General features: G+C 37.0%; 1 protein-coding gene across 9 annotated transcripts in view; it reads right to left on the bottom strand.

Moving 5' to 3' along the window:
• DLG2 (discs large MAGUK scaffold protein 2) overlaps positions 1–19,696 on the bottom strand; it is a 1,980,468-nt gene that overhangs the window by 1,481,358 nt on the left and 479,414 nt on the right. For 8 of the 9 annotated variants that reach the window (XM_032852928.1, XM_032852923.1, XM_032852924.1 and 5 more), the window contains one exon: positions 15,712–15,786. The exons of the other annotated variant lie outside the window; for it this stretch is intronic. In XM_032852928.1, coding sequence (XP_032708819.1) covers positions 15,712–15,786 — 75 coding nt within the window. The remainder of the gene's footprint in view (positions 1–15,711; positions 15,787–19,696) is intronic. 9 annotated transcript variants of the gene reach the window in all.

Genomic DNA, 19,696 nt, shown 5'->3' with positions numbered 1-19,696 from the left:
GAGCACCAGAATTCAGTAAATGATACTTCTACCCACTATTTCATACAAGTCCAAGAATTAGGAGTTATCTCTTACATTTCCCTCCCTCTTATCCACTCCCATACACAATTCATCTCTATGTCCTGGGATCCTCACCTTTAAATATCTCATATCTGTTTATACTTCTTCATTTCAACCATCACTCTAATTTATGTTAGACTTCTACAAAAGCTTCCTAACTAGAATTTTGTTCTGCTTTGTTTTGTTTTCATTTGTAATAAAATATTTACTTTATACCATGAGCACCATACCATAATATATTTTTTCATTCCCTGAAGTGTTTCTTCAAGGTCACTTTCTACTTTGTGTAGACAGCATAATTTATTGCATCAAGATCCTGTTAGAACATCATGTTGTTTGCAATGTTTCCATTTTTAAAATTATTTTTATTAACATATAATGTATTATTTCCCCCAGAGGTACAGGTTTGTGAATCGTCAGGCTTACACAGTTCACAGCACTTGCCATAGCACATACCCTCCCCAATGTCCATAACCTAAACACCCTCTCCACACTCCCTCTCCCCCCAGCAACCCTCGGCTTGTTTTGTGAGATTAAGAGTCTCTTATGGTTTGTCCCCCTCCCAATTCCATCTTGTTTCATTTTTTTCCTTCCCTACCCCCCAAGCCCCTACTCTGCCTCTCAAATTCCTCATATCAGAGAGATCATATGATAATTGTCTTTCTCTGATTAACTTATTTCGCTCAGCATAATACCCTCTAGTTCCATCCACGTCATTGCAAATGGCAAGATTTCATTTCTTTTGATGGCTGCATAGTATTCCATTGTATATATATACACCACTTCTTCTTTATCCATTCATCTGTTGATGGACATCTAGGTTCTTTCCATAGTTTAGCTATTATGGACATTGCTGCTATAAATGTTCAGGTGCATGTGCCCCTTTGGATCACTACATTTGTATCTTTAGGGTAAATACCCAGTAGTGCGATTGCTGGGTTGTAGGGTAGCTCTATTTTCAACTTTTTGAGGAAACTCCATGCTGTTTTCCAGAGTGGCTGCACCAGCTTGCATTCCCACAAACAGTGTAGGAGGGTTCCCCTTTCTCCGTATCCTCTCCAACATCTGTCATTTCCTGACTTGTTAATTTTAGCCCTTCTGACTGGCATGAGGTGGTATCTCATTGTGGTTTTGATTTGTTTTCCCTGATGCCGAGTGATATGGAGCACTTTTTCATGTGTCTGTTGGCCATCTGGATGTCTTCTTTGCAGAAATGTCTGTTCATGTCCTCTGCCATTTCTTGATTGGATTATTTGTTCTTTGGGGATTGAGTTTGATAAGTTCTTTATAGATTTTGGATACTACCCTTTATCTGATGTGTCATTTGCAAATATCTTCTCCCATTCTGTCAACTGCCTTTTGGTTTTGTTGACTGTTTCCTTTGCTGTGCAAAAGATTTTGATCTTGAATTAAGTCCCAATAGTTCATTTTTGCCCTTGCTTCCCTTGCCTTTGGCAATGTTTCTAGGAAGAAGTTGCTGGGACTGATGTTTTCTTTTGTTTTTAACCACAACCTTTCTTTTTTTTTCTTTTTTTCATTCTCCTACGTGTTCTCCACATAGCCTCCACAGTGAAGATTTCAAAATTCAGATATGACCATACTACAAGATCCTCTCCTCTCTCACCAGTCTATTTAAAAACTTCAGTGAAATCCTAAATATCATCTGACTTGTGTCTCCCTCCCAAATCCTTTTCCCACCAAGCATCCTGAAATGTATTCTCTGAATTCTAGCCATACTGGCCTTATAGCTCCTCATAAAGAGAACTTCCCCTCCCGAGATAGTATCTTTGTACATGCAGTTCCCTCTGCTGGAATAAACCTCTTCCTCCTTCTTCCCCAAGTTGATTCTACTTTTCAAATTTAAGTTTAATTAGCATTACCTTAAGGAAGCCTTCTCTGACCTTCCTTTGTACATTGTGCCATCTCAATGCACTTCCAATACACTATGTTACATCTCCTTTGCAGAACTCATCAATATTGCAAACTTATCTTACTTGTATGATTCTTTTTTTTTAAGATATTATTTATTTGAGAGAGAGAGAGAGAGAGCACAAGTGCAAGGAGGGGCAAAGAGACAAGCAACCCAGGTGCTCCCACCTGTGTGATTCTTTATTTCTACTTCCTCCTTAAGGGCAGAGACTGTATGTTTTGTCATTCTATGAATTTATGGAACCTAGAATAGTGTCTGGGACATAGTAAACACCTTGTAAACATTTATGAAATTAATGAAGGAGAAAGGGAGGAAAGATAGATAAATAAATGAATTTGAATGAGCAGAAAGAATAATAGTTATGTATTACAGAAGACTCAGCCTTGTTTAAATAATAAATGTTGAGATGATAAACTAGCTATAGGCAAGAGAACAGTTCTGACAACAGGAATTTAAATTTTCTCTTTTTTTCTATTTTTTTAAAACAGTTTTAAAGAGAGCATTTCCCTTCATTTACAAAAGAACACATTTCTGCTGCCAAGGGCTCTCTATAGCCACAGACCTACCAATGACTACTCATGTTCACTTGGTGGACAGTTTGGGCTTATTCTGCCTATATAGTATAAGACTGCAGAAAGCAAAGGAAGTCCCCAGACTAGGGATTGATGGAGAGAAAGGGAGTAATTTTCTACATATTCTACTATTGCATGAGATCTCCTTACGTTCTGTATAGTACTTTGCACTCTTTAGGGATGGTCTTGTAATTACCATTCTTTTGACTTAGTATTTTATGCTTGAAAAACATAAATTTAAGAAAAGCCACTCATAAAATGAACTCTCAGAAAAAAGTACTCTTAACAATGGAGGAAAAGCAAGTCAGTAGCTTCAAGCAACACCATCAATCGTAAGAGAAGGAAATGAACAATGTACTGCAGTTTATGTACATCATCTCATTTGATCAATATACATGGCTCAAAGAGATGAAGAATATTCCCAAATTCAGTAAATGCAGTCCCAGGAAAAGCCCATGCTCTTTCCAGTGTATTTTAAGTAGTACAACCAAGGATAAAACCTAAGTACTCTGACTTTCCTGGACCATGTCAGGGAAGATTGTCTCCCTTTCCACAGCCCAGTTTTCTTCTCAGATTTTGTGGACTGAACTGATTCATAGGGGACTGAAGTAAATGAGATTCTTTTTTTTGTGTCTTATAGGTCTTCTTATAGACTACAAGTTTTCAGAGAGTCATAAAACTTCCATTCTGTGTACATTTTAGAAAACTGCTTTTGGACAAAGACTTTGGACATTAAGTTTTAGCTCAGAATGCATTTTTGCTTCCAAGTTATAAATAGAGTACAACTTTTTAATGAAAATGCTGACACAACCTAAAGAACAATAAGAACAATGGTGTATGACCAAATCCATTGTAGAAACAAACTAATTCTTTCAACAGAGTAAGTATTAGCATCTTTAGAGAGAGGCTATTTATATGATGTGCTTAATTAAGTTGTGGATATTAAATTATGCAAAATTTTTACTTTACCAAAATGCAATCTAAAATAGCCATTAAGATCAAGTAGCAATTTTTTTCAGTAGGTTGGAAGATTTAGCCAATCCAGACTTAAGTGGCATTGATTTCTTTAATGAGATGTTTGTTCTGAGTTGGTTAAAAATATATGGGTCAGTAAATAAAATATTCAAATGTTTGAATACATTTTCCCTTGCTGCTATAATGGAAGGGTGATTGTTATAAAATCTGCTTGTTCTCCCACTCTAATCATGCTCAGGTTTGCGGTTTTGATTAGATGCCTTTGTTGTACCTTTTGTTGCTGAAGCCAATCCATCAATCCAGACTAGAAGGGGCTGTTTTTATGAGGCAGTCATGGACTCTGCTGCCTGCTGTGAATAGGACCTCCTTGAGAAGCTGCAGCAATTAATATTCCATTTCTGTGTCAAGTGCTGTTAAAAGTTTTCTTTGGGCCAAAGTTTGTCCAAACATTTTGTACAATTCCACAGAGATCTGGGGTAGCTGGAGGCTGCTTCAAGAGGTTTGTCATTGACACCTGTTTTGTACTGGTCATAGGAAGTTGGTTGTTGCTACAGACATGGCCTTGTCAAATGGCTTCCCTGTTTGGACCACCTGAGGCTAAATCTAAATGAGGCAAGCCTGAACAGGGATGAACACAATCAGAAGGGCAGCAAAGAAAGTTGGAATCGTAAACAGGTCCAAGGACATCTTTGGCAAAAACACTTCCTTATCTTTTTTTTTTTTTAATAATTCAGGCATTTAAATAATAATTCCTTGTTGTTATTCCTTGGATTTCTAGGTTCATTATAAAGTCAATGATTTTTTTGTAATGTTCCCAAAAAGGACAGAGAATAAATATCTATTATTATATTAAATTAAAAAACTAAAATTAAAATGCCTAAAATCATACTACTATGTAAAGTACACTTTTGTTCACATGTTGCACGACCTTTGTTTAAAGACTAAAGTTGTGTGAAATAACCATACCCTGAATATTGTTTTGGAAAAACTCTTTAGGGGGACATGCACAGTATGGGGTTTCCAAGATGGGATTATTCACTAGGAAGAGCTGTCATGATTCATGACTGTCATGATTCATGATATGTAGCTTCATATCATATCTGTAGCTGGTCTATGAGCAGATACCAACACCCACATCAAGAGCACTCGATGATGTCTGTGTTTGTCCTATAGTGATCTAAGAACACTGAATAAAAGGGAATAGTAAGACAGCTAGGGAGAAATACTCTGGACAGTTTGTAAGACATGTATGTCTTTGTTTCTAGAAAAAACAAGAGAGATTCCATCATAGTTGCACTGGACTTAGCACATCATAACCAAAGCAATCATGTGTGTTCCCAGAGGCTCTTCCCCACTCAGGGATCAAACCAACTGTCCCATAATACTCTTCAGGAATTCAATTAGCCAAAATAAGTACAGCAATGCCTCTGAGTTCAGAAATGACTTCCAAAGGTACAGAAATCACTGTCAAAAAAAAAAAAAATCACACTTCATATTTAAAAAATTAACTGATTAGGATGCCTGGGTGGCTCAGTCAGTTAAGCGTTTGCTTTCAACTTGGGTCAGGATCCCAGGGTCCTGGGACTGAGTCCCACATTGGGCTCTTTGCTCAGTGGGGAGCCTGCTTCTCCACCGGCCTGCCACACTCCCTGCTTGTGTTCTCTCTCTCTATCTGACAAATAAATAAAAACAAAATATTTTTAAAAAATAACTCAATTAAACATTTAAGACACATACCTTTCAATTACATCTTCCAATATCTGAGCTAAGTTAAAGGTTGGCCAAGCTGTTAGAGAGTTCATTGCTTAAGTGCCATGTAATCATTTTCATAGTTCTCTAGTGCTGATAATAATAATGCCATAATAATAAAATTAACATGTATTGAGGATCTATTTTGGGCCAGACATTGATTTAAGCATACTGCATATATTGTCTTTAATTCTTCAAATAATCTTGCAAGGTAGGTATCTATTACTATTTTCATTTCACAAATTAGTAAAGTGAGATAAAAAGATGTTGAAATGATTACTCAAAGTTCAAATGGCTAGCAAAAGCAGGGAGATGTGTTTGACCCAAAACTTATGACCCTACTACTATGAAACACTCCTTTCTTGAGTGATGAGTGAAAAGTTTAGTAGCAAGAATGTTAGCTTACAAATCCCATGTAATGTCAATACATGCCAATGCCTCGCACTGTTAAAAATCAAGGACAGTACAACACCCAACACAAATCTTTTACACATCACCAGGGATCCCTGTTTTGCTGTCAGTCTCCCTCCCCAACTCAACATCATCTTTGTCTCCACCACAAACTCAAGCCAATACCTCAGTTACTTAAGTTGGAAAAGAGAGGAACCCACTATCCTGAGAGTTTGTACAAGATGAAACATGCCAGCTCATCTATCAAAACTATCAAAGAAAGAGATGTTTACAAACATGAATCTACCAGAGAATTAAAATTCATCCATTGAAATATCATATGTTTTTGTTTATTTTGAAAAAATTTTTAGATAGGCAATTTTTTAGTAGCCCAGAGTTAGATATGATAAAAGTAATTAGTATTCAAAAAATTGGAGATAATTATAGATGGGGGGGTTTCTGTGTTGGCTCAAGGCCAACATTTATAAATATCAGTTAAAATATTACATTGTAATATACCAATGCCCCCACCACTGAATTATCTCATGGAATTTGAAAGCTTGTGCTTGCTTTTACCATTTCTTTTCTCACTGTTGGCTGCAAGATCCCTTGGCTGCTAATATACCAGGTTTTAGTAATGCCCTCTCTTGAATTTCCATACACCTGTTCTAATTATTTGGATCCTACCTAATGGGTTAGCCATGATTATTAGAACTATATCTAAATAGACTCTGAAATAAGTATTATGGTTCTCTCGTGTTCAAACACACATGCCTGAGAAGCAAGCATTAAAAAGCTCACACACTGAGGTCATAGAATAGTAGTCGGTAAATGGGTTGTGAACACTGAAATATTGATTTAGTCCACTTCAACACATTTTTGTTTACTTCTAAATGGTTCTCAGTTTATACTACATAATTGAGGTTGCTGGATACTAAATAAGTAAAAAGTTCAGTAAACACAGTTGAAGCTCCTTTAAGTCAATGGCAGAGAAAACAAATATTCAATTCTTTCTGGAATTTTTCTAGATACAGAAAGTAAAGCCCTTCAATTGGAAAATCCATAGATCCATCACATTAGAGCATTTTGTATTCTCAATAATTTATAAATTATTGAATCACCCTATTCTATATTAGCATCCCACTACAAACCTGTGAAAAATAATATTGTAGCTTATAGCTCTACCATGGAGGATCTCCAAGTGACCACTGCATATTCAATTCCTATATCAAATGATGAAACCAAGAAGGAAAATAAAGTTAGCAATCCTCTTAAAGAAAACCCATTGTTAAAAATTCCTTTAGTTCTGAACAGAAGGACATAACTAAATTTCTGAATATATTTCTAACTCTGTTTACATAGTGGTTATCCACATGGACTTTTCCAAATAAATAAGATTAGAAATCCTGACAGTCTTGTGAAGGAAAACCTTCAAATATGCTACTATGGCTGCCAAGATGGTTGTCCAACAACGCAAAGTCGCCCAGCTTTGCAATGCATAGAATCTTCATGACACCTTCTATGATACAACACACAGCTAATAAAATACCAATCTCTTTTGAATTCATTAATTTCCACAGCAAACTCAAAGAGCATCAGTTTGCTCAGGAGAGATAATGAATTATGCCATAAATGGGAAAAGACTGGGTACCTGAAAGACTCGCCTAGCTTCCCTCTGTGCTGAATGTGAGGCGCAAAAAAAGATATTTCACTTCTCTGAGCTTCAGTTTTCTCATCTGTCAAACCAAAGAGCTATCCTTTGGCAAAGTCAGGTGGGGATTATGACGAGGGAGATTATGCTTTCAGGAATCCTAGAAAAGTTCTGCTTAATGTTTTCAATAGAAGGGCAAAGCATTCTTAGAACAGATTAAAATCTGTATTATGCTCCAATGTGATGGATCTGTGTTAAAGACAAATATCAAAACATACAAATCTCCCTCTTTCTTTTTTTTTTTGAAAGATTTTATTTATTTATTTATTTATTTATTTATTTATTTATTTGACAGAGAGAGAGAGAGAGATCATAAGTAGGCAGAGCAGGAGCCCGAGAGAGGGGGGGAAACAGGCTCCCTGCTGAGCAGGAGGCAGAGAGAGGGGGGGAAACAGGCTCCCTGCTGAGCCGAGAGCCCTATGCAGGGCTCAATCCCAGGACCCTGAGATCATGACCTGAGCCAAAGGCAGGGGTTTAACCCACTGAGCGAACCAGGTGCCCCATAAACGACCCCTTTCATGACAAAAGCCCTCAAAAGACTAGAAATAGAAGGGAACTCCATTCTGGTAAAAGACATCTATTAAACATACACACACACACACACACACACACACACACACACACACACACAGAGCTAACATCCTATTTAATGATGAAACAAGAATACTTTCCCCTAAAATCAAAAACAAGTCAAGAATGTCTGTTCTTGCCAACTCTAAATAGTGTAATGGATACTCTAGCCAAGGCAGTTGGGCAAAGAAATGAAATAAGTGGAATCCAAATTGGAAAGGAAGAAGTAAAACTATCTCTTTTTGCAGATGGCATGATCTTATATATAGAAAATCCCAAGGAATTCACTAAAAAACTCTTATAACTAACAGTTACAGCAACGTTTCAGGGTACAAATATTACTAAGCAAAAACTGATTGTATTTCCATACACTAGCAATGGCCAACCCAAAATGAAATTTAAAAAAAAAAATCCGATTTATAATAGCATCACAAAAAAGAGAAGGTAGAAAGAGGTAGGTGAAGGCACCGAATCAGTCAAGTTGATTAAAGTTGGAATTCTCAGGAAATATTCAAAGGTACAGAAAGAGGAAACTGGGGACACGGGACATAAAATTTGCTGACTTCATTTTTACTGTGGGCCTGCCTATTGCTCCTAGATGGTTACCCATCATTCTTCCACTTAGCTTCTCAGATCTTGGTAGCACCTCAGGACTTGCAACCTTCTTTTCTTTGACCAAAGCATGCAGGGTACCTGTTTGCCTGACTTCTGTTCTGTACTCTGTGTAGTGTTTATGGGTGCTCACTGGGAATACCCTTTCATCTCTCCCATGAAGCAATGCCCACCCAACCCCTGCATACTATGGACTTCCTTTCTGGACATGTTTCAGAAATCACTGTAAGAAATTTATCTGATATAAGTACTGCAGTTCCCAACATGCTCTAGAAACAAGTATATATCCAAAGTACTATAAGGGCCAGAAGAGAGAGAAAAAAGGAATGTATCTATTGTGTCAGTCTAATCTTCCTCATACTCACCTTGATTTAAAGCACTTGACTACAGCAAAATTGGAATCAAGGACATTCTGCAGAGTTCACATTTCTTAAAGTGCATTGTGATTTTTCTAAGATAATTTGCCCTCTGGATTCTTTTCTAACCCCATAGCTACCACCCAGATGGCCAGATGCACTCTAATCCCAGTGCAGACCAAGATAAGGCCCTATACTCTGCAATTTTCCACAATTTTCTGAAAACTGTGATCATCTGATAATGTCCTGACTTTTTGTTCTATTATGGGACTGCTGATGGTATGAAAACCTTGCTATAAAAAATAAAAATTGTATCCGGTCTTTGGAAAGACAATACTCATCAAAGCCATCCTGGGTGTGATTTCCCACCAGCTGAGTTAGCCCAGCGGGTGCTGTGTTCATAGGAATTCTGGAAGCACCCAGAGAGCAGATACAACTTTATTTATTTTATGACTTGGTTGGATGTCTCTGAGTACCACGGTCTGGGTTTTATGTGGGCTGTATACAAAATGAGGTCACACAGTGAACTGTGGAGAAAAAAATAGAAGTGGGGAAGGAGCTATAAAATCAGGAGGAAAAATCTTTAGATTACTATACCATTGCTTATGCACATTGTATTAACTGGCTTCAATTAGAGTGACTGATTCTGACTGGGTAACGTCAGGCAGTCTGAGAGAACACGATGAAATAATTAACACTTTAAATGAACATCTCCTCTGGTTTCTTTGGGTAATGTCTGTTTTTATTGATTTCCCATAGAAGAGAAAAATTACTTTCATAATCTAGAGAGACATGGTAGGGAAATGTTAAAATGATTTAAATTAAAAGTAGTATCCAACTCTACTCTTCAAAAATGGTCTTTGTAACTCAGAATATAAACATCTCTTGTTAATATGACACTCTTACATCATCAGCTCCTGCCTGTCAAAGAGCAAAATGTTTCTTTTCAAAAGCTTCAGAATTTCTGCTTTCAGAGTCTTAAAAAAGATGTTTATTAACTCCTAGAACTTTTCTCTGTCCCGGCCTAAATCCTTTTCCAAAGAAAGGATCCTTCTAAATAAATTCAAATAAATAGCCCTAAATTAACAACTAATTACTGCCTATTTTTTATGTTCCTCACCAATTCATCCTGCCCCACTTGCTTCCTTCTGGGATGACCTATCCTTTTCTTTTTTTTTCTCTTACCACTCACCAAGCAATGGCTACATGCCAGGTTCTATGTTAACACTTTCTTGCATTATCACATGTAAATCTCAAAATATCCTGTTGCAGATGGGAGCGGGAGGGAAACAAACCATAAGAGACTCAAACTCACAAAACAAACGAAGGGTTGTGGCAGGGGTGGGGGGCTGAGGGGGGTTGGGGTTTGGGGGGGTGAGGGGGTGGGCGGGGGATGGGGGCGGGTGGTTGGGTTATGGACATTGGGGAGGGTATGTGCTATGATGAGTGCCGTGAAGTGTGTAAACCTCACGATTCACAGACCTATACCCCTGGGGCTAATAATACATTGTACGTTAATAAAAGATAAAAAATTAAAAAATATATCCTGTTGCATGTATAAATTCAAGAGAGGATAAGTAAAATGTCTGAGGTCACATGACTAGTAAGTGGCGGAGTTTGCATTGCAAACTCTTAATCAGTTTTAAAGTTTGCATATTTATTACCAAATATTGCATTTTCTGTCTTCCAAAATCCATCTTGAAGCAAACCTCCATCTCCATTCTGTACATTCATAGCTTTTTCTTTTTTTGAGAGAGAGTCTGAGTGCGGGGAAGGGTAGAAAGAGAAGGAGAGAATCTTAAGCAGACTCCATGCTCAGTACAGAGCCTGACACAGGGTTCAATTGTACATCCCTAAGATCATGACCTGAGCAGAAATAAAAAAGTCAGACACTTAACCAACTGAGACACCCAGGTACCCCATAGCATTTTGTCTTAGCATTTTATAGCATGTATTATCCAGCATAATGATTATTTAAATGTATTTTTTCCTGCTTTATCTTAAAGAATGCAAGGGTTTATAACTTATAAAATGTACTCAGCAAATGCTTTTTAAATGAGTAGATGAAAGTTGATGTAGTCAGAATATAGCGTTCTAATTTGCAAATGTTAACATGATTTTTGAAAATACTTCACATATCTATTTATGGGTGAATATTACATAACAAGAGAGATATACAGGTATAACAATATTCATGATAATCTCTATAACAGCAGGAACTTTTGGAAACTCCTCTCATTGCATTATTTTTAAAGTATGCAAATACGCAGAGAAACAAAGTGATTATTGTAGACAAACCATATGTATTTATATATCATATTCCAAACAATAAAATCACATATTACAGTCATTTCTAAGTAATGCCCAATAACTAAGTTTCATTCCTGAAAGTGAACAATTCCGTGCATAAGCCATAACCATACTGAGTGGTTCAGATATTTAGGCCTTGAAATGTAGCAGCCACTCAAGCCTCCTGCAGTTGGTCGAATCTAAGGTTCTTAGTTTTTAAGCACCAGAAACTAATTCTTGGCCTAGTTCACCCCAGATTCAGAGATCAGCCAGTTTTCACCTGAGTCCCAGAACCAATGGGTCTCTTTCATTGGCTTATAAGTGGCAGGGGTTCAGGTAACCACTGCTCATATTCATTTGACTGTATGACCCAATTAAATTTAAAAGCGTAGAGGTGAAGAAGGATATCATTCTAGTCCTTAATGCAGCCATACAAGGAGAGAGAAATTAACAAATAAAACTGTCATGCTTTTTGTTAGGGAAGATATTTTATTTACGGTTATTCAAAAAGCATAAATACGTCCATGTTTCTGTATAATTACTGAAGGTAAAATTTCTATTCATCTTCAACCCTAATTTGTGCAAAGTTAGTTCTGGTTAAAAGGAAAAGTCTTTAAAATACCTCTTAGTTTCATTGTTACAGAGGTGTGGAGTGCAAAAAAAAGAGAGCATATAGGAAGAGACTAAGCAAATAGTAATAGAAGCCATTTTCAAGGCAACATGGAGCTGGTGACAGGCATTTGCAGAGCAATTTGCAGAGAGAAGCATTCTTAAGAAAACCAATGATAAAAGCTCTGCACTTAAAATGAACCTGGGGCAAATGCACACACAAAGACCGAGACGTTTTTGGAAAAAGTAATAAAGCCCAATTATAAGGATACGATCATTTCAGAGCAAAGCACCAAGGAACAATAATAGAGCATCTGGAAGAAAAATGTAGGAAGCAATCAAGTAAACTTAAAAATGCACAAAGATAACAGACTATCTATTAACAATGTAAGTATGCATTAATTTATTTATAACTTGCTTCAGTCAATGAAGGATTTGAGACAGACAAAACATTCTCTTAAACACAGGAGGCTAAGATTTTTCTATTTCCTGAGAGATGAGAGAATGGAAATTAATACCAAAAAGACTATACATTTTATATGTATTTTTGTTTTATAAATATGCTTATGCCAGTTATATAGTTAATTATTCATATTTCTAATTTTATAATGTGGAGTAAGTCATTACCAAATTATTCTTTGGTCATTTTTTATGTACCCAAGTGTTGTATATAATTAGATATTTGGAATAAATAGAAATAGACTATTTCCATTATTAAATAAACTACTGAAAATTCTCAAAATCTCAGTGTTCTCAGTATTTCTTCCTGTGTGTAACTACCACTCAGTATGTAAATGCTATTGGGAGCTTCATAAGTGCTGCTGACTAGGGGTATTCGTTAAAGTGGTGTTTTTTTTTTTTCCTTCTTTAGTTGCAAATTAAAAAAAAAATTACAGGGGAGCCTGGGTGGCTCAGTAGGTTAAGCCTCTGCCTTGGGCTCAGGTCATGACCTCAGAGTCCTGGAATCGAGCCCCGTATCAGGCTCTCTGCTTAGCAGAGAGCCTGCTTCCCCTTCTCTCTCTGCTTACTTGTGATCTCTCTCTCTGTGTCAAATAAATAAATAAAAATCTTTTTTTTTTTTTAAATTACACTTCCCCAAATAAACAAAATAAAAACAAAATCTAGAATAACTTGGAGGGGGGGAATGTAACTTACTGATGATCAGCAGATTATTGGGACCTTTTCACAAAATCAAAGAGAGATTTGAGTAAGCAGAATCTCAGAAGGACAGGTATAGAACAGGCCTAAGGATTTCAACAGCTGAGGTTCACAGATGATTTTCCAAACTATTGTCATTTGTATGATTCAATACTATTGAATATCAATTTGGTATCTCTCTAGTACATATGCTAAATTCCCAGGAGAGAGAATCCAACTGGCCCAGGTGAGATGAGATATTTACCCCTAGATCAGTCAGGCATGGCCAGGGACAGACTCACATAGCCCAAACATGGACCTTGAAAGCCTACCTTTGTGGATCAGGGTTACTTAACAGAGAAAACAGAATCATTATGAGTTGTCAACTCCTCTGGAAAGTGTCTGCCCCACTGGGAAATGTAATTACTTTTAAATAAACAGCAAAGGAAATCTATGAAACCAGCAGCTCTTAATTCCACAGCAGAAACAAGAAAAAACATCTTTCTGATGTTCTCACCTGACCACAGAATTGAGAATCAGACTATTTGTCATTTCTGACTTGTGCTCTTCAGGAAGAGTCTTAAATGTAGTCATCGACTTGGTCACAAATTTCCTATAACAGAAAGACCTAATCTGGGATTTCTAGATCCTACAGGGTCCAAGTCTAAGGTAATAATAAAAGATGTATTATTTTTAATAATCCAAAAGACATAATTCTAATAATAGATTTACTTGCCATAAGACTGCACAAAATAACTAAATAACTAAATGTCAAATTTCTGTTATTTGGGCCTGAAATGATCAGTGTAGTAGAGGATCAGCTACTAATCAGAATTCTTTTTTTTTTTTTAAGATTTTATTTATTTTTTTTGTCAGAGAGAGAGAGAGAGAGAGAGCACAAGTAGGCAGAGTGGCAGGCAGAGGCAGAGAGAGAAGCAGACTCCCTGTTGAGCAAGGAGCCTGATGTAGGACTCAAACCCTGGACCCTGGGATCATGACCCGAGCTGAAGGCAGCCACTTAACCCACTGAGCCACCCAGGAGTCCCCTAATAAGAATTCTGTCTAGTGTTATATATTGATTGTCTTTGGTAAAATGGGAATACTATCTTACTTATCTTCATACTTCCAGCAACAGTCATAGCGCCTGACACAGCTGAATCAAACCACTAAATTTGGCTTAGGTTGAAACAAAATTCCTTGAAATACATTCTCAATCATACTCGGTGCAGGAAAAGTGTAAAATGACCCTTGAAAGTAAGAAATGGAAACCACCCACCCAAGAAGGTAAAATACTACAATTATTCCTCTTTGCCAACAAATATAAGAGCTGTAGGTAATTTAATAAAACTTACTAAAGAGGAAGTCAACAGACTGAAGTCTCATTCATTGAACTTGCTCTCACAGAGCACCTACCACATACCAGGCATTTACCTAAGCACAGGTACACCAGGACCCCGAATAGCACCCAGACTTACAAATCACTAATTATGAGATAATATCACCAGGGATACAGTAGGAGGAGTGACTGATGAAGAAACAGAATTATTAAAACTCATCCTTTCTCTGGCATTAGCAGAGTCCCATAGCATGCACGCCCCTCTGACCATCTGCTCTCACAAGTGTGACATTTTTATTCTCCAAGTCTCCAGCAAGTCTGGGCTGCCTCCGCACCGCAGGAATGCCTCCAAAATTTAGCTACACCATCTCTCCTACATTGAAAGTGATCCCACATTCTCCTCCTTCCATAGATAAACAAAAACAAAAGGCTTCATACTCTTATGAATCAGAGTGAAAAGTAGGCTCCCCCAGGCCTACTGCATTAGAAAGCACTCCTAAGTTGCGCTATGATAGCCCAGCTTCACCTTCCAGCAGCTTCTATAGCAACAATATATGACGGTATTTAAGAAGCTCCGCATATCATTTTACATTGCTTGCACGGTGGGTCAAATGAGGGGAATGCCCGAAAAGTAATTTTCAGATTCCTTGTCTCCAACACACACAAATTATTTTATAACAGGCAAACTGTCAGTTACAGTACACACATTCCCCAAAGGAACCATTGTCACATCTATCAGGCAAAGCACGTATGGGAGAATATCATACAAATCAGCCACTTCTTCACGGACTTTTCTTTACAGTGTAGTAGAATGAGTTCATGAAAAGAGTCAGGGTGTCTGGGATCTATTCCCAGCTTTACAACTGATACATTATTCTTACTCCCTTTGCATTTAAATCTCCCATTGGTAACACAGGGATAATGACATAGTACCTGTTTGTTTCTAAGGCACTTGAAAATTCTCTGATAGAAGATTTCACACAAATGCAGAGACCATTATTATACAAGAAAGACTTGAAAATTTGAAATCCGTGTACTCATCACTATTAAATAGTCAACACAACAATGACAGAAGAGAAAGCATCCTTCTATAAAGCATCTAAAATCAAGTATTGCTGAATATGCAGCTACTGAAAAAAATACATGTGCAAATATATTCATTTTAATGACTGTCCATCCAAATCTAAATCATCAATAATCCATTTAAATAAATCTTTGGCAAATTATCCTGACTCCAAAACAAAACAAACAAACAAACAAACAAAACACATAAATCCCTGATCACAGATATTTCTTACAATGCAGAGCTTTCTGAAAAAAAAAGAAAATCTTTCTAGAATCCCTGGAAGGATTCTAGCCCATTCCACTAAGGTTGTTCCGAAATATAAAAATAATTCTCCTTTAATCACACTTACAGTACAGTGGTGGACAGGCATCCAAGCAGGGGCTTCCACTGAACAATTCTGGGCTGGGCATTTGCCTTGGTTTTGCTGCAAATAAGTAAAGGTGATTGTTATATCTTATATATTATGTGCAGCAATATATACAAGCTGCCATATCCATCATCAATATGTTTATTACATTATTTGCAAGTATAGGAGAAGCCTTTGAGAATGATTTTTTTGGTGCAGTGCGGCAGAAAACTAGGTATGTAATTTCTACTCTTATTAGGGCATAAGAAATCATCCTTTGCTTTTCCTATAACTCTAAGGACTGGATTTTGGGCACTAAGCTTCCTCAGCAGGTGGCCTTTCAGGCCCCCACAGGACCCATCTGAGAACCCTCCTAACCCAGAGGTAAAACTGGTCTTCTTTCCTTTGGGCTTCCAGACAAAATTGATACACACTGTACCCATGCAAGATCACTTTAGTCAAGGTACAGAGAGACTTGTTTACCTGTCTCCCCTTCCTGATTGTGAGCTAGTGGTGATGATTCTCTCTAGAGCATTTCATAGAACCCCAGAATGTACAGTCGTTACAGAACAGATCTTAGAGGTCTTTCTTGCCACAACAGAAAATGAGGTGCAAAGAAATCAAACAAGGAACATGAAGATTTGACACTGTAAGCCATTTGCCAGGCACTTCATCTTACATAAGAAATTTATCTCTAGCTAACCTATTCTTTCGTTATAACTCTTACAAATTATTTCTAATCGGCTTGTTAGAAATAATGAAGTGCTTCACTTTCACTAACAATACACCTCCATCCCTGTAATAATGAGACCAGATTAGTGTTAAAAAGGGGAGAAGGTGATTCAAATAACATATCTTTTACCTTTTATTTATTTTATTCTACACTCAATTATAATATAAACAGACTAATAATAATGTTACCAATAGTCATTAAAAAACCTAGCTGTGATTTATTGAGCTACTGAATATGCTGAAAATTGTTCTAGATCCATTATTTTATCACTAGTCACCACAATAAGTATAGATAGCAGTATTATTGAACCCATTCTACAGGGGAGTAAACTGAGGCTCAGAGAGGCTAAGCAACTTGCCTAAAAGCTACCCTACAATAAAACAGCCTTGCTGGGATTGCAGCAAGAAGCTGACTGACTCTGATGCCCACAAATGTTTCCTGTGTGAGAAGCTGCCTCTGGTATTTTTCATTTTCTATCTGTTTAATGGGCCTTAAGACATGTTATCAGCTAATATGTTTTCATGTTAGCAATGATCCTAACATTTCTGACCTAACTGGAATAAAATATTGAGTTCAGTACTTACACTAAGAATTATTTTTTGTGATTTATAAGCTTTTTAGAACAAACTTTATTTAGGTAATCTATTTTTAAGACATCACTAAATTCTAAAGTGCTGTTTGAGTGATTATTGATAAAGTCACCATAAAAATACACTTAGGCCATCGATCCCCATGCTCATTTTTCTTGTTTAAATCAAAATATGACATATAGTACCAATAGGGTACATGAGGTACACTCAACCAATGTCAGATGACCACAATTTCAAGCTAAGCTCAACCATGTACTTGCTGTAATAAGCTAGTCTGAGTCTTGGTAGTCACATCTGTGAAACAGCGTTAGTATCTCACCTTATTCATACAAATATTATTAGATGATACATATAAATTCATCCCAAATCATAACCACAATCTGCAAGGGTGTTAATAAAACACACAAAGTAACAGGACAATCTTATCTTCCTTTTCTGATAGCCTAAGCCAGATAAATAAATATAATTTATCTACATATGAGCTTAAGCTTTTTGAAATTTGAAAATATTATTAAAATAGTGGTTAGGGCATGTGGGTGGCTCAGTCGGTTAAGCAGCTGCCTTTGGCTTGGGTTATGACCTCAGGGTCCTAGGATCCAGCAGGCTCCCTGCTTAGGGGAGAGCCTGCTTCTTCCTTTCCTTCTGCAGCTCCCTCTGCATGTGCTCTCTCTCTGTGTCAAATAAATAAATAAAGTCTTTTAAAAATTTAAAAGTTAAAATGCTAGTTATTATTATGATAGAGAACAAACTGAGGGTTGATGGAGAGAGGTAGTACGGGATGGGCTAAATGGGTTATGGGTATTAAGGAGGACACTTGTTATGATGACCACTGGGTGTTGTATGTAAATGATGAATCACTAAATTCTACTCTTAAAATCAATATTACACTATATGTTAACCAGCTAGAATTTAAATCAAAACTTGGACCAAAAAAGCTAGTTATTATTATTTCCAATCATGAGAATTCATATCAAACAATGTTAACAGTGATGAATGTCTCCTTTGTACTAATTTATTATTATTATTAGTAGTAGTAGTAGTAAGCTTGTTTCATATCTAGATAGTGTTTATTTTTATGGAGCACAAGAGATAAATAATAATTGAGCTATGCTTGGGTGGAGGAATATAAGTACTCATAAAGTGTGAGGGGGCTAAAATAAGGAGTATCTGAACTTCCAGGGATGAAGCATGTAGTATAAAGAAAGATGGAAATCTGAGTAAGTCTCTCTTACTCCATTACTACCTGAGTTTTGGATATGAAGACTTTCCCATTAGTATTTTTTTTTTTAAGATTTTACTTATTTATTTGACAGACAGCGAGAGAGGGAATACAAGCAGGAAGTGTGGGAGAGGGAGAAGGAGGCTTCCCGCTGAGCAGGGAGCCAGATGTGGGGCTCAATCCCAGGACCCTGGGACTACGACTTGAGCCGAAGACAGACGCTTAATGACTGAGCCTCCCAGGCGCCCCCCACCCCATTAGTGTTTTAATCAAGCAGATTAATCCATCTGTGAAACTTTGGGAAAGTTACTTTAAAACTTTAAACCTCACTTTTCTCATGTATAAAATAAGAGGCTTTTTATTAGGTCCACAACTCTATGTGGGGAGAGGAAATGTCATTCACTCATGAATCTTTTCCAGACCTCACATTCCTCCCAAGAATTTAATATGTTCTGTCTTCCAAAGGAGTGTACCGTCCATTTGAAAACCACCATCATTCTGAGCTACTGTTACCATAAGATATAGTTATTCCTCTGAGTCTGAGTTATAACAAAGGTTGAGAACTGCCAGTAGAGATGGTCTCACAAGAGCTTTCAACCCAAGTGTAGTTATTGAAAACCGTAACCTTTGGTTTTACTTAAACCTTCCCTCTACTTTGAAAGAAGAAAATCTAACAGGGGTCAAGGGATTTGCCACAGTAGGTAATGTAAAGGGCTTAAAATTCTTCCTTTTTCCCTGTAAGTTTTCATTCTCCTTTTTCAATATTGTTTCTAACATTTAATGTGTTCAGAAGAGTTTAGGGTTATCACCTAATTGGAAGATCCACACCCGTTACAAGGCCATTTAGAAAGACAACTAATACTAGAGGAAAGTGCTCTTTCAACCTATAAATCAAGAGGGAACATTAGAATTCCCTAAAGGGCCAAACAAGATTTTAAGATAAAAGTTGGTAACAAATTAACCCAGAGACCCAGCTTTCCCCTCCCCTTCTCTCCCATCCATCTACCCTGGATAGTCATACCTACAGATTGTCTGTATGTGACTTGATTAGGATTTAGCGTTTGCAATGCTAACCCTGGAAAACATGTTCTCTCAAGAGACAAAACTATCTATGGGTTTTGATCTTTTTAAAATACTATGCTGTTTAGACAGGTTGATATCTCCAAGTCTCTCATCTTCCTTGGTTGTCTTTTTCTGACTATAATATCTTGACATATTTCATTCTGGATTATCCTGAGCAAATGAGCCAGATATGCTGGACAATTACACCTCAAACTGGTTATGTAAATATGTAACTACAGAGGATTTGAGTAGTGACAAACGCTTGGCAAAGAAAACTCTAAAGATTTTCTACCCAATGAATCCCATCTCTAGAAAGAGAGAGGATTTTTTTGAATATCAGCAGCTTGTGTCTGTTAGAGTGCTTTGGAGTTTACAAAGTATTTA

The sequence above is a fragment of the Lontra canadensis genome, unplaced genomic scaffold (assembly GCF_010015895.1).
Source record: "Lontra canadensis isolate GAN:19392208 unplaced genomic scaffold, GSC_riverotter_1.0 scaffold7, whole genome shotgun sequence".
NCBI classification, from domain to species: domain Eukaryota; kingdom Metazoa; phylum Chordata; class Mammalia; order Carnivora; family Mustelidae; genus Lontra; species Lontra canadensis.
Note: the sequence above shows the minus strand (reverse complement) of the source record. Positions and strands in the feature narration are given on the sequence as shown.